This window comes from Myzus persicae, unplaced genomic scaffold, assembly GCF_001856785.1.
Source record: "Myzus persicae strain clone G006 unplaced genomic scaffold, MPER_G0061.0, whole genome shotgun sequence".
Lineage (NCBI taxonomy): Eukaryota > Metazoa > Arthropoda > Insecta > Hemiptera > Aphididae > Myzus > Myzus persicae.
In genome coordinates, this window is record NW_019103911.1 from 677,350 (window position 1) to 693,776 (window position 16,427).

Here is a 16,427-nt window from a genome sequence, read left to right on the forward strand (position 1 = left end):
CATAATTGCATAATATATGACGACAAATTAACAAAAAAAACGAATAAAAGAAATCTAGTTCGGGGAAAAGAATCTTTTGAACCCAATTATAATTAATTTATAACTAACAATAATGACCTACGCCATTGTATGTCTCTCTCACTCTTACTCCCTTCTAGTACTATATCATCTATTTATCAAAATAAACACCGATGTACATGTATATGTGTATAGTTATCTATATAGATCATATAACCTTGTACTGACAATGTGACGAACAAATAAAATATTGGATTATAACAGAAAATACTAAAGGTTTTTTAATTTTTAATTGTATTTCATTATTAATGAATACAACTAAATCCTTCATGAATGGGAGTCCTACTACGCGATAGTATTATAGGACACAACTGTTTTATAAATGTACACATTTTCAACCACAATTTATTGACGTAACAAAAACAAATTTCTACGTAGAATGTTAGATATTTTAATATTACAATTATGCACGATGCTGTGGGTATAAGCATTTGTTTTATTTATTATAATTATAATTCATAATACCTACATTATTAAATGTATATCATTTTCATTTTTATTTAGGAACCACTGCCTTGAGGTATTTTTCACAAGTGTAAATGTAAAATGGTATGAGAATTTTTTTCATCCCGTTGGCACAAGATGCTGATCTATTTTTGGTGCTTGGCCCTCCCCTCCCTATACTGCCATTATTAGTTTGACGTCCCACGGAGAAACAACGTTTTGTATTATAATTCGCTACAGCCGACCGATGGGTTGAAGACCTAAGGATTTCAAAATCTAAATAACATATTATGCATAAAATGTGGTGTGGTCAGTACAATACACAAGTCCGTCTGGGCGTCGCTAGTGCCAATTTTTGTCCCCTTATCACTATTAAAACAAAACTATTTGTACATGGAGAAAACGCAACTAACAATTTGTATCCAGTTCTTAGATAATATAGACAAAATGCAAAATTAAATTACGTAGCATAATATGTTTCTAAAAACCTACTTAAATTAAAATTACAGTATAGTAATATTATAACATTTATTTATCATTTTAAATTAAAATTCAAGCAATATTGAAACTAAAATATATTGATAACGATTTCTTATAAACGAACCATTAATATTTAATGAACATAATTTTGTTTTTATGATTGTTAAAAGGTTATTCATTACATATTTATATGTTGCGAGAATATTCATTGTTTTTAAAATTAAATTTGAAATAATTTATATGTGTGTACAATATTATGATAGGTACGCATTCGAATACGTATAGAATTATCGGGAAATCGAATTGATTAATGAATAAATCATAATATTATTATTGTACACGGATTCAACGAAATAGTTTTAATATGTCTCTGGACAATAGAAGACAACAGAGACAGAGATAAATGATAATACAATAATAATAATAGTATGAAAAATATCGATTATTTCAATAAATTACCACCAATCGAGCTCACTATGGGATAACATTAATAAATTGTGCGCGTGAATGGACTGCGAAACGGCGTGTATGGGTCTGTACAACGTTCGTACTACTATCTTTACGTCTTCATATTATACAACAACAATAATAATAATAATAATAATAATAATAATAATAATAATAATATAATAATTATTGAGATCGTTCACTCCATTTAATGAAGACACGCGAGAATACTTATTATATTTTATAAATAATATATAAATAGGTAAACCTAATAAGCACACACACGCCGCACTGCAGTTAAAAAATCGCGAACTGGCTGCACAGCTTTCGACACACGCGCGCGCGTGCGCAGGCATTACATTATGCACATACGTAAATACTAAACACGGTACTGTTATAAGGCAGAAAAAGAAAAAACAATATGCCACACGCGATTTGTATGGAAGACACGGGACTTCCGAAATGGGTTTGAAAAAATTTTCAAGTTGACCTACCGCGTTGTATAATGCAAATGTTATAGGCGTTCATGATGGGATGCAGTAATGGGCAGTAATGTCGTAAAATATAATTTCGCTCCGTGACTCGATTCAGTTAACACTCTATACACTCCGGTGGAGAAGGCTCTTGTATATACTATTATTATTATTTTATGTTTTTTTTTTTTATTATTTCCATCCATTGGCAGCAGCGTAGTCGCTGAACTATCATCATCATAATATCGGTTTTCGTCCATGCTATATAATATTATATTATTCTACGCAGTGGCCGGTCGACGATATCGACATACTAAACCACCGCCGTGTCAGAACAAATAAAAAAAAAAAATAAAAAACAGTATTTAAGTCCGAAAAGAATATTTACTTACCACCAGATAGGTATGTTAGGTATAATATTAAGTATATCATAATATAAAATGAAATACTTCGATCTTATATTTTCTTGTATATACATATTGATCGAGTTGTAACAAAATTCATGACACGTGCATACATATATATGTACTATATTCCTATGCTGAAGTTAGGTGTGTGTCAGTGTGTGTGTATAACTCAATCATTAACACACTACCTATTTTAGAGCATAGCAATAATTATTGAAAAGTGACTAATAGATGGATATAATAGAAAATGAAACCACATTATTTTACAATAATGAACGCCTTTATATAGATAAGATTTTCGACTGCGAACTGCAAAACTGTTTTCTTTCGTTTCAACACTAATGACGATCTTTGCTTATAAACTTATAATATTAGAAGTTGTAGGCATGTTTATTTTACGCCGAGAGAATTAAGGAAAAACAGCCTCAATAATATTAATGTATATCTTGTTTTTGAATAATACAGATAGTCAAACTTATATACTATAAACATTATTATTAGTGGACAAATTAAAGTAATATTATGGTATGCGTTTTCGGTAAAATATGCCCTATAGTAATATGGAAATTGAAGTGCGTAGACGCGCAGTAGATGTGTATAATTTATGTAAATTATAAATTCAATCATTTAAAGTTATTAAACCTTATTTATACACGTTTCACCATTTCTTTAAAGACTTTGTACTTTAAAATGCTACATAATATAATTTTATCAGACGGAAAATGTGCTTGGTATATTATAATATGCTTGGCGATTATATTTGAATAATGAAAAATTATTCTAATACGATTACACAATATACAATTTAAGAAAATTATAATTTCTACACAAGAGAACAATTCTTTCAGATATTTGGAAAATTGAACAAACGTTTATTATAATTTGCGATATATATTGTTATATAGATTCAATCAAACCGCATTCGAATATTGCATGCGGTAATAGGTCTAGCAAAATTAATGTATTATAACTTATAAGTCATAATTTATATAATATTAATACAATAATTATTTAATAGGTACTATACCTACTTCAAAGTTGTTAGTAACCAGCATGGTTGCTTGTGTACTGTGTGACGTAAATCGTAATAAAAAAATGTATATATTATAATTTATAATAGTTAAATTTAAATTGTACACAATGTCAGTGTTAAACGTGAACGATATAATTGTATTCTACAAACGCTGAATAATTATTAAATGGTATAAAAAAATCTAAGGCTAATTTCTATAGTTTACATTATAATTTATAATATAATAGTATAGTGACTAGTGAGAATCCAGTATAATCTAAATAATATACAAAATATAATACATCAAACGAAAAGAGATAATAATAATTCAAAGAGTGTTGTTATTGTAACGCATTGATATATTATGGTTTCTTTAAGACTGATTATATCAAATATAAATTCAAATGCCGTAGCTAATACATAAAACAGTTTATTTAGTCCGTTAATTTTGAAATACGATATTATGTTTATAACGCATTTGTTTTTATTATACATAAACTGTTGGAATTTAAATAATTTTCAAGTATAATGGAACATTACATTTTATATGTCTGTTATTTAAACTGTTATTTCATATAAAAATTTTTTTTTTATTTTTTTCATCCAACTCGATATTTAAAGACTTAATGCATTTATGCATAGTACATGTATAATATGCATTTGGGTCTATTGGAATAGATGTATAATGTATATGTTCGTATAATAAACATTTTGTATTTTTTCGTGTTTGAAAACCGTTGAAATTTATAACCAGCTTTATCTGCATAATATTTAAATATTATTGTGATTAGAATAACTAGGTATTTTTTTAATGCAACACAAAATAATGACTTTACTTTCATAATTCATTATCAGTTATGTTTATAGAGTTTATCGACATATTCAGTTTATAATATTAACATGTAGTGACCGGTTACAAGACGTGATTTACAATTTATTGAGGTAAATACAGCATTTATATCAAGTTCACATTGATAAGGAATCCTATTCTACAAAATAATCTAGATAAGTATAAGCACTTTTTATCCAATAGTTTGTAATAGATAGGTACTCGGATATGACAATTAATTAATTCAATCATCCTATTAAAATTATAAATATAAACAAGCTGTAGTGAACATTAAACATGCTTAATCTATAATAGTGTGATCATTTTGTGTTTTGGTTTATATTCAAAAATTAATTTTAAGACAATATAAGCCTAATTGTATCCACATTTCTTATTGTCGACCACTAATCTGATATATCAGCATGTAATTAGTAAATAATAAATATCGATCAGAATACAAAATAAAAAAAATCGGTTTATTAAAATTAATTGAAACTGCAGTAGATAACTACAGTACTAAATAATTACAACAAATCAATGAAGCTAAATTAAATCTCGATGTAATTATATTACTCATTCAAAGCTGTTTTAATGAACCCAATGATTACATTAATACATGAGCCATTCAAAATTAGTAAATTATACCATAGTGGCATGGTGGACACGAAACAATAAATTATAACATAAAAATATTTAATAATCCTTGTTGAAATATGTTAAAATGTAAAGAAAAATACTATACCTAGATTTATATTGTTAATTATTATATATACAGGTAGCTACTAATAATAATATTATAATATTGCGCATTATTTTAATTGTTAACATTTAGTGGAAAGTAACAAGCGATTTACATTTTATTAAGGTAAAACTATAATAAAATAAAATAAACTATAAACTATAATACACACGTTATAGTATGACGTATAATTATACAAATTATACCTCAACAGTTGGTACCTATAATAAAATTAACTTTAAGGAAAACGTGTGTAGGTTCATTAAAGATTTATATTGTATTTACTATTTATGTATAACTACCTAACAAATAAAAAGTTCTCTCTCAAAAAGTTAATTTGCAAATAATTGAAATCAGAAATGAATAACAATGACAATATATTCAATATATTTTATAGTTCAGATACAGTAAAATCGTAAATAACAGTGATTCAATTTTTAAACCAAGTAATGTAACGTTTTCAAAAATATATTGTTAGTATAAAATATAAATTAAAATATACGTATAGGTTAAGACGTCATTGTATATTACAATACTGCGCATAATAGTTATTTATAAAACATGTTATTTCTTATTGTTTATTTAAGTCTAAATTATATCGTTATTTACAAATTTGGGGTTGACATTATATTTTTTGAAGTTAACAGTAAATAGATACAGTAAATAGTTCCAAGACAATAGCCAATAGAACTATAGAAGGATGCAAATTACGAAACATACAAATTATACATTAATTTACGTAATACAGAAATCCCGTAATAGGCCAACGCTCGAATATTTTTAAAAGTCTACCTATAGCATGTAAACCTTGAAAGAGTTATGTGAAAATATTTCCAATGGATATTCAACATACAATATTTTTAAATACAGCGTAGTTATAACAGTTTATAGAGAATTGTTACTAGTACAAGATGAATTTGAATTATTCAATGAAATATACAACATTAATTTATGTTTTTTATAGTTTAATATTGTATCAACTTAAAATGTAGTATTCCAATAGTCCATACAAGCATTTAAAAGGTTGTTACATAATAAAAGGGATGTATCGTATATTTTATGAAAATAGGTAAATATGAGATTTTATTTAAACCTATACTATTTCATGTTTGTTTAAACGTGGCAGTTAAAGAATATTTTTAAAGTACATTGAACATATTATACTTTATCTTTAAACTGCAGACAATCTCGCGGGCGATATTATTAACACGGTTAAAAGGTGAACAGGTGATGTACATATTATAATATAAGTATTGCTGATACCTACCTACATTGGTTGTATATTGAATATTTTTGACAACAAAGTAAGAAAATGATAACGATTCTAGGTATACTGCAATTATTGCTTTTGAAAACAACTTGAGTAGCTATTTTCTTATTCCTCCCGAGACAAAATTTGAATATTATAAAGCATCTCTAACATAGCATAATATATCATAAAAAAATGATATTAGTCTTTACATTATCTCGTCGACGTCGTCGTTACCGTCAAGTAATAATATTATTATAATACTATTGACGGATTCGAAGGCGAATGCAATGTTTTGGTTCAGCCATTAGGTCTGAAAATACCTATTCGTATGATTCTATGTTACATTATATTCTACAGCCGTTGGCCGGAAGCAAACACCATATTGGCCTGGAAAATGGGGAGAGTATTCAAAATAATAATAATCGTCTGTAAACAAATAACTGGTGTGGACAAAAACGTCGTACCTTCAATAATAACAACACGACGCAAAAGAAAATAGGGTCGGTATAAACACTTTGTCGCGCAGTAAAGTCGACCTCAAAAAAAAAAAAAGAAACTTATAGTGAAATATAATATACATATATATATATATATATACATATATATATATATACGCGTATTTGTCCTTGAAACTATACACAAACGTAAATAGTGTTATTTATGCGAGCACACGCCGCCAACGGACGGAATATCAACACGGCAATTTTCCACCTGTATCCAGACTCCGGTATTTGCGCCGTGTACGAAGTATAACGGCCGCAGGCCAAGGGCGCGGCGCGTCCGCGACGGTTTTGAAAATTTCCAAAAACAACACTTGGATTTTAAATAAAATACTATACATGAAGTACACCATATTTTATAAAATAGTTAAAATAAATTTGCGGCGGCGTCCCCGACAGATTTACCACATATTATATATAGTGGTAACAGTAATGATGCATTAGGTTTAAATAATATAACATAAAGGACATTACACAATTACACATTGTCCAACGCATGTATAGTGTGACGCCTTACACTGCATTTGTCTGGGTTCTGCTGTAATTTACTAATTTAGACAAGACATTTTAGATCTGTGATCGGCATAGATCCCGAAAATACGTTTGGAACGTGTAATGTCATGATTATAATATACCTACACGCCACTGGGCTTTTATTTTTCTCTGTTTTTCTTCGTTTTTCCGACCGATTTCGACGGGACATGTTCGCATGTTCACATGGAGGATACTGCGCGCCGAGCAATAATATTGCGGTATAGCACCGACTGCGTTGTTTTATCCGTACGACCGTATGTGTGCAAACCGTGGACTGTACGACCGCATCGGCGCAGAGCTTGTGTCCGATTACGTACGATTGTTTCACTGCAGGCGACTTGTGACTAGTCACTATAAGTGCGCCGCTAGAATTTATTAAATTACCTATACTCGCGTGTTGTGCGCCGCTAATTACCTACTTATTAAGCATCAAAAACGTTTATATATGTATAGATATTAGATACACATACGAGCAAAGTAGTGTATAATAATGTCGTTGTTTTAATTATTGCCGTGCACGCTTATATTGTATACAATACGAGTCCATAATACGACGACGAAAATAATTTACCGACCGACGGACGGACGGACGCCGCCTGGGCTTCGTAACAATAATATGAAGAGAGATTTTTCGAGTGGCCATATAAGGGGACGTATGCTTACAAATCTTCGAAACGAACGCATCGATGCGACGGATATCGATGATGACAATAATAATTAGTAATTACCATTTACCACCTATTCGTAATTCGTGTATAAACTTGCTACCGACGAACCTACTATCGATGAAATAATAGGTATATAACAATACACAACACTATTATCACTATCATGTGAGGGCAGTGGGCACGAAGTACCCACATACTATGTAATAATTTATTGTAAGCGCGTCGTTTTGGCATTTTACCGAGCTGGGACCCGTATAGCTTAGTGGACGGACATTATACGGTATTTACCTTTTTTGTTCAAATAATTCTTGACGCATTTCAGGAACTCCGGCAACCGGAATGTGTGCATGGTTCTATAAAACCAATCATAAAATGTCCGTGACTTAAACGATTGTTTTTTTTTTTTTGTGAATATCTCTGTTGTGTTATGTCTAATTATTTATTTTTTCGATATTAATATCCTATTATATAATATTATATTTACAAATTATAATCTAATAAGAGCCCGGTGTCGTTAGAACGGTTCGAAACGGACGGTCTTGGATCGCGTTTAACGTCGTCGCACATAGGAGACAACCGCGGTATTGAATACGAAACGATAAACAACACTGTAAAATGTAGATTTTAAAAAAATAAATAATATTAACGACCGTCGGAAATGGCGATGTAAAAGAGATTAAAGAATAGAGAAAAAGATTCAGAGAGAGCTGCGTGTTTAAGTACATAACACCAGAATCAGTGTTCAGCGTCTAACCGTCGGTAACAAACTGAACCGATTCCGAAGTCGAACTAGCTAGGCAGTGAACGGCGGCGGCGGCGGTAGTGGCGCGCGGTGGCGGCGGGCGGACGCGTATGTGTTTTTGTAACACACGTTAAAACACGAGAACGTATGCGGCCGGATGGTCGGACGGAAAAGGGTTACCCGCAACGAATACTCCGCAAGATCTTCGCACGCGCGCTTTGGCGTCTGTGTCTGCTGCTTATACCTCGTGGACGGTACATATGCTAAAAAAACCCGCCGCTGACTATCACACGTTTTATCAATCTTCTACACTATACCGGCATACCGCGCTTACCACTATTATAATTTATTTTCCTAAAAAAATTTCTAACCAGTCCGCACTCGGCGATTGTAGGCATCAAATACGAGTTAAAAAATTAATAATAAAAATCTACTCGACGTTAGCTCAACATGATAGGCAGTGTAAGTTATAACTGTATGGGTATAAGATATAATATGCCCATAGGTACATCAATGTATACAAAATATTCAAATATCGTGTACATTAATTATATATTTATCTATTGAGAGATATTTATTGCGTTTCGTAATTATTATACCGACAAATACAACTCACAACTTTATATAATATTTAAGTACACATACAATGACGTATAATGACAAAACGATTAAATGGTTGTCCAATCAAATAGGTACCTACTGTATCCATTTTTTAGGCATAAATCGACATTTCGACCTCAATTGAGTTTTAAAGATTATAATATGCTGAAAAGAATCTAAGTTTTTTTTTTTGATAAATCACTGTCAATATTTTTACTCATGTTCTATAGCTCAAAATATCTTAGACGACATTATGACTCATGATTTGACAATAAAAATCCGTAGGTATAGAAAATAGAAACACTGCTGTTGGCGATTATTCCGAGTGCTAAATCCGAAATATCTTTAGAGGTTGATATTATAATTCTTAATAATCTTATAATGTAATATTTCCAATGCTCTTTTATTAGAAACAAAAATGTAATATTTTTATTTATAAGAGGGAGAAAGCGCCAAATGGTACTATGGTAGCCTTCGTGTTCACAGTGCCAAAATCATAATACTATAGTACATTTAACATTTAGTACCTATAACTCTGGTCTTAATATTATCATAGTTTAGGTAAAATCAGTTTTTTCGCTAGTTGCTACAATAATTTTCTGCCCTTTGTATGTGTATAATAATATGTTTATATTCCGATAGCATAAAAAATGAAGGTAAACATCTAGTGTCCAGGTTAGTGATTAAAATATGATCTTATATAATCTATGGTACTAATATTCTATAGAATATACCATTCTTCCAGCCAGTGTGTTTGATTTTAATTCTGAAGTCATTATTACATCTGAGAAGTACATTAACAAGATAAACTTGGTGTTGGTGGTTCCTAGAATTCAGTAACTAACTACTAGCACGAAATGAATTCACAAATTATACGATAACTGTACTTAAACTTAATAATAAAAAATAACTGTTATATTTTTTTAATTTCCTTAATATTTATAACGTACTTAGGAACAAATAAAACATTATTCGAATTAAATTAATATACTACCAGCAATTGTGAGAAACATTTTTCAAAGACGTAGTTAATATCAAGATTTGGATGTAAATATTTTATTAATAATTTTATTCGATGAACAGCTAACAAGGCTAAACAAGAATATTGTTCATTCGGTCATCGGTGTTCATATTATAATAGTATTACTATAGTATTGTCATTTTTATTATATATTTTAATACCCAGACGGAAAAAATACGACATTGAAACATTAATTGTAATTTGTGATTTTCTTATTTCACCAGTAAAAAACTGTTTAAAATGTGTTTATTCAAATCGATTTCATGAAATATGTGATTTTCATAATATGAACTATTCATTGAGTTTTTATTAATGTAAAAAACCTTGTTTGATTTTCTAATAGTTGTTTGTATAGTTGAGTATTGTCTTTTACGATGATTTTACACAACTAGATAGGTCGTAGGTATATACATAAAAAAATTAATAACTAATAACTAATAAGTTATCGGAGCTTATCGTTTATTCATTACACATAAAGAGAATTAAGCTGTTGTAAATTGTACAGTATAATTCTTAATGAATAGGATAATAGTATTATAATTTCTACAATACTTTGTTTTTGAAAAGCTAAAAACTTTAGTCAAGCTAATATTATATTTATTTTTGATATGTTTTTATACACACAAACGATAAATGTATGATAAATCATGACTTGATCACAATGAGCTTACGATTATATTTTGAATTTATACGCATTTTAGGCAGAAATGACGAAATGAAATGATAATTTATAGTATTACCAATGAGACAAAATAATTTGGTCATGTACAATTCACAAATGCTAAATATAAATTCTAAACAATAAAATAATTAAATTATTAATGTACGAATCTAATTATTTCTTTCTATAAACTTGACATTTTCTATATATTATGCGGAAACAACATGTTTCGCAAAAACAAATCAATATACCAATATCTATAAACGTGTGTATATAAATGCGTGCATTAAAAAACCTTGTGCCTTATAAAGATAATAGATAAAAAAATTGTAAATTTATATAGTTATGTAGAAAAATAGATGAATACATAATTTTAAAAAACCGTAAATGCCATATAAAATACCTATGCAATATTCACACACACACACACACACACACACACACACACACACACACACACACACACACACACACCCAAATACATTTTATTTTTTTTTTCTGATTTCATCCCGCGAGTATTGTGCAACGGTTTAATGATATTATAGGTACAGCATTATATTAACGAATCATCACAACATCGGGCACGGAAATCAGATCCACAATATTGCGCTTCAAATGCACACCTAAATATTATAATACTATTGTACCTACATATTATTATTACATTAATTGTAGATAATAAAAATTTACGGGCGTGACCAAGGACTATATAGATAACAAATGTTTTCCATTATTTCTCCATATTTTTCCCCCATAACAACACACACTGACACACAAATCAGCAGTCATCATCATCATTATCAATATAATAATAATCATAATCTTCGTCATCGTCATCAATAACAATGACGGTGATCATCACCGAAAACAATAAAAACGATAACGGGAAAACAGTATTGTATTATTCACTAAAAACCGTATACATTTCACTTGTCGTTTTTATGAATGAACGAACGGCAAAGTGCCCCCCACCACCGACCGCACTACATTATTATATTATTATACTATTATTAAAGACCACGATGATGGGATGGGTTAGGGCGAGGAGGTAGTGGTGACTGGCCTGCGATGTGCGTGCGAGCAGTTATAATAATAATAATAACAATATATAGAATTTAATTAATGATCCGCTACAAAACGCGCGCGTTCGATCGCATCGTGTTGTGCGTTGTTTTTTTAAAAACTTTTTTTTATTATCCGACTGCTGCTGCGCTTTGGTACATTTTCCGGACATTGGCATCATCTGGCCGGCACGAAAAAAAACACACATGCACACGAATATAATACACACTAGGTAGGACACAGCAGTGCACACGATAACAATATTATATTGTTAGGTATTATTAGCTATATGAGTATATGACTATATTATGATATATTATGTGTGTGTATTCTGTATAATATTGTGTATAGGTTAGGTTAGTGGATACTGCATAGCTGTAATTATAATACATTGCAAAGGTCACATATTTTAATTTATTTTTTAAACATTTGTTCACACCGTCAGCTGTATTTTCGTATTTATTTATGTTTAATACCCATTGGCATTCATTATTTCCTCAGGTATTAAACTTATTTTTCTATTTTTGGATTTCATAATTATTATTATCATTTATTGGCGTATTTGGCATCGGTTAATACTGAATATGGAGAAATATAAACGATCTCACTTGACGAGCCAGGAGGATGCTCCGAGTCCAATAATATATATTAAACATATATTTAATAATTATACATTTATACCTATACCGTAATACCTCCAATATTACTACCTGTTGTAGTAGTGAATGTATCATTGACTTTATAGATATAAAAATACCAACATTTGTCACTTACCATGTTTCCTCCTGGTGGATGATGATATCCATTGGATTGGGGGAGATGGCAACGAGCGGCTTCTGCCCGGCGAAGGCTCCACGATAGAGCCTGGAAATATATCCGTGTTAAAGAATCCAATATCTATGAACAGATAAATTTTCATTTATAGTTTTTATTAAATAAAATATAATTTATTTATAAAAACATAAATAATTTCGTAAATTTGTCATTTTTGAATTAAAAATCTGGTTTTGAGTAAAAATTCTTGATTTTTTTCGTGTCCAAGTATTATACTAAGACGACCAATTTAAATATATATATTTAGCAATTCAAATTCAAATTAAATATTGTTGTTAGTTGGACAATTATTAATAACTCATTATTTTATAATGTAGGTAAATAGGTAATTAATGTAATTCCATAAAATGAATATACATGAATACGACTAACTATGGTCAATATTGTATTATTATGTCATAAGAAATATAGAAGGAAGAAAACATAACAATAGCATTTTATTAATCCAACTAAAATACGCAATCATAATTCATATAAGTTGTACAGGATTAAATAAAGATAAATTGTATGAAATAATATAGTATTTGGTAATTAAATACAACGCAATATATGGTACTATACAAATCTACAGTAAGACAATGATCTCGAGAGACTAATTTGTACTCGACACACTCAAAAGCATAATCAAATATAATACATGTTTTATAAAATCCATCATAATAATATATTATATCCTATAGTCTATACTATTAAGAATTAAGTAGGTAAGTAGGTGAATTACACTCGCAGGTCTTTACACAATATTGTCAATAAACTGAAATCAGTTATTGTATTTAGATAACAAATTTCAAAAAAATGTAATCTTTAACTACGTTATAACATATTTTAATTTAAAACAAATGTCATTATTAAATTCTAAATAGCTTTTATGTTATTTTAAATAAAAATAACAAAACTTAATATTAAATTATTTGTTTTGTTTAAACTCAAAAACGGATAAACACATTTTGTTTTTGCTAGAAATATACAATATAGTATAACATATCATAAATTATTTTTACAGTTTTGTATTTATAAATGTGTAACACACCATAGCACCGATTTTATGAATAGGTCAGTAGGTAGCAATAGACATGTGTTTTAGAATGAACTCGTGTCTCGTACATAGCACATCTCGTGCATTCATAGAAAAATATAATATAAGAGCTTTCTGTATATTATCAGACACTTGAACGGGTATATTATACAATATTTAATTCACGATACATCACCTTTAAGTGTAATAATTATTTTTTCTTATACACTCATCGTCATAAATTTACAGCTGTTATTCAGAAACGCAATGAGGTCATTTCTAACAACGCTTTATTAAACAATATATAAAGATAATCCATGGATTGCAGACGATATTTATTTTTATTTAGAACATTTTCAAATTTGTTATTTCACGCACGAAATGCGTTCAAACAGCTTTGTGAAATTTACTTACACGTAATACCTGAAGCTTTAGCTCGATTAAAAATGTACATACCTATATAATATATATATGCAATTCACTGATACTCCTACAGAACACAATGTTTAATCCATTTACAAAACAAACAAAAAATTAATTAAAACTTTTGCAGCATTTTTATATTAAACACATATTATATCCATACTACGAAGATTATAGTACTGTATTTGATCGGTATTCAGTACCTATATGTGTATACTTTTCAGTATCCTCACATTGAATTTTAAATTAAACCCATTTTTTTACGACAAACGAGGTTCTAAATAAAAACGATCAAGGATGGGTGAGACAGAACTGATGAGGCAATCTGCTCTGCCTCAATTGCAGCTATAGTTTTTTGAAAAAGATGTATAAAATATGATGTTATACTGAAACTCGAATTAAAAATATCTTTATTTGGGTTGGTTTTTGTTATTACATGTAACACTTTTTGTCGTTGTTACTTATAATAATTGAATCAAATTATAGTTTGAATGATCTCTTGGACATCAATCTGTATCCAAAATTCATCGAATATTTTTCAGCGAGGTAGCTATGTTAAGACATACCCATTAAAAATATTCATACATAGTCAATGTTTGTATTGGAACAAAAGTAGAAGGGGGGTTCAAGAATATAAAAAATATGAGTATACAAATGTTAAATTTTTTTATTGATTAGGATATAATTAGAAGGGGCAAGCTAAAATATTTTTAAAAAAGAAAAGGTACTCCTACCCCCGCGATACACCCCAATTCAAGCTCTGCATATTATATGTAGTATAGTAGTATACTAGTATATACTGCAAACCGAAAACTAAACTTGTTTCTTGTCAATCACGTACATTATAATCTTTTATTATTATTTATTACTATTTACTACACATACAAACATTTTACATTCAAACACTAATTTCATCAGAAACTCGCGGGTTTTCGATTGTTTGAATCTAAATAACAATTATACTCGGAAGCCATCGCATCAATTTGTTATCTCCATCCGCATGTATACAGTATTCACCTATAAATGTGTACACTCAACACGTGTCAAATAATTATACACGTGGTGCAATATGGTGCAATATACCTACATAATATTATTAAAATATATCTAATAAATAATAATATTAAACGTGGACTGGAATAATGCAGTGGAATTATACCTATATTATATAATATGACATCGTTTACAACAGGAAGTGGCAACTAATATTATTTCACTACGCCACTCCCGGACGAGTAAATAATAACATTAAATCGTACAATATAATATGTAATACAGCGAATAACGCACAATACGAGTGTTATTAGTATTACGCTCTATCATAATATAGTAGATAATAATAAATATTGTAATAATATCATTATTCATGTTACAGCGATGCGGCGCCGCCGCCACCGCCGATCGATTACAGGCACCAGCATTCATCACAAGCGTTGACACCGAAAACATTTTTTAGATATACTCTATTATTATTATTATTATTATTATTATTATAATATTAATACTCATCCTCATCACTTTCCTTCGTCGTTCTTATTGCAGGCCGCAGCTATAAATAAAATATACGACAGAGCAAACCCGCCGACACTGCAGAGTCCGCGAAATAGGTACAACCAACGTCTTCTCTGCAGCAGATATATTACCCAATGCCCTGTACCCAATAACGAAATAATCATCGTGCACGTGTACGAGTTCTCAGGCGCCCCGTCATCCTGCCATCCTGTCATCCTGCGTGCTTGTATTATGTTTCTAAAATATAATCTAGTGCACACAGTTGTCACTCGTCATCATAATAATATAATATTCGTAACGGGGGCGTCGTCGCACAGTTTGCTGAACGTGGGTCGTCCTATTTTCCACCCGCTGAAAAACGCGACACGCGGCCCGCAGAAATGTTCGATAGCGATAACCATTTTATTATTACACCTTTAATTGTAATGTTGTATAATAGTACTGCGTTGTACATCAATAATTATACAACATAATACAATTCACGATGTTGGGTTTTTTTTTAATATTTCGTTTTCCTTAGCCCGTTTGAGTAATCGCTGGGCAGGAGTGAGAAAGTTCTACATAATATAATAAATAACAATACTCAAAGATGATAAAAGCTAATTCAATATAACTATAAATAATGAAAACAATATAACTGTATTGGCCAATAACCTCTTCATTAAGTAAGTCAATGAAATATTGAACAATGTAT

At 29.8% G+C, this 16,427-nt stretch overlaps 1 protein-coding gene across 4 annotated transcripts in view; it reads right to left on the minus strand.

The window, feature by feature from the left end:
- LOC111036226 (dual 3',5'-cyclic-AMP and -GMP phosphodiesterase 11-like) overlaps positions 1-16,427 on the minus strand; it is a 77,363-nt gene that overhangs the window by 25,316 nt on the left and 35,620 nt on the right. For 2 of the 4 annotated variants that reach the window (XM_022318183.1, XM_022318184.1), the window contains exon 2: positions 12,724-12,846. In XM_022318183.1, coding sequence (XP_022173875.1) covers positions 12,724-12,846 — 123 coding nt within the window. Of the gene's footprint in view, positions 1-8,151; positions 8,634-12,723; positions 12,847-16,427 lie in introns of those variants that run through there. The other 2 variants (XM_022318188.1, XM_022318185.1) reach the window with 1 other exon arrangement.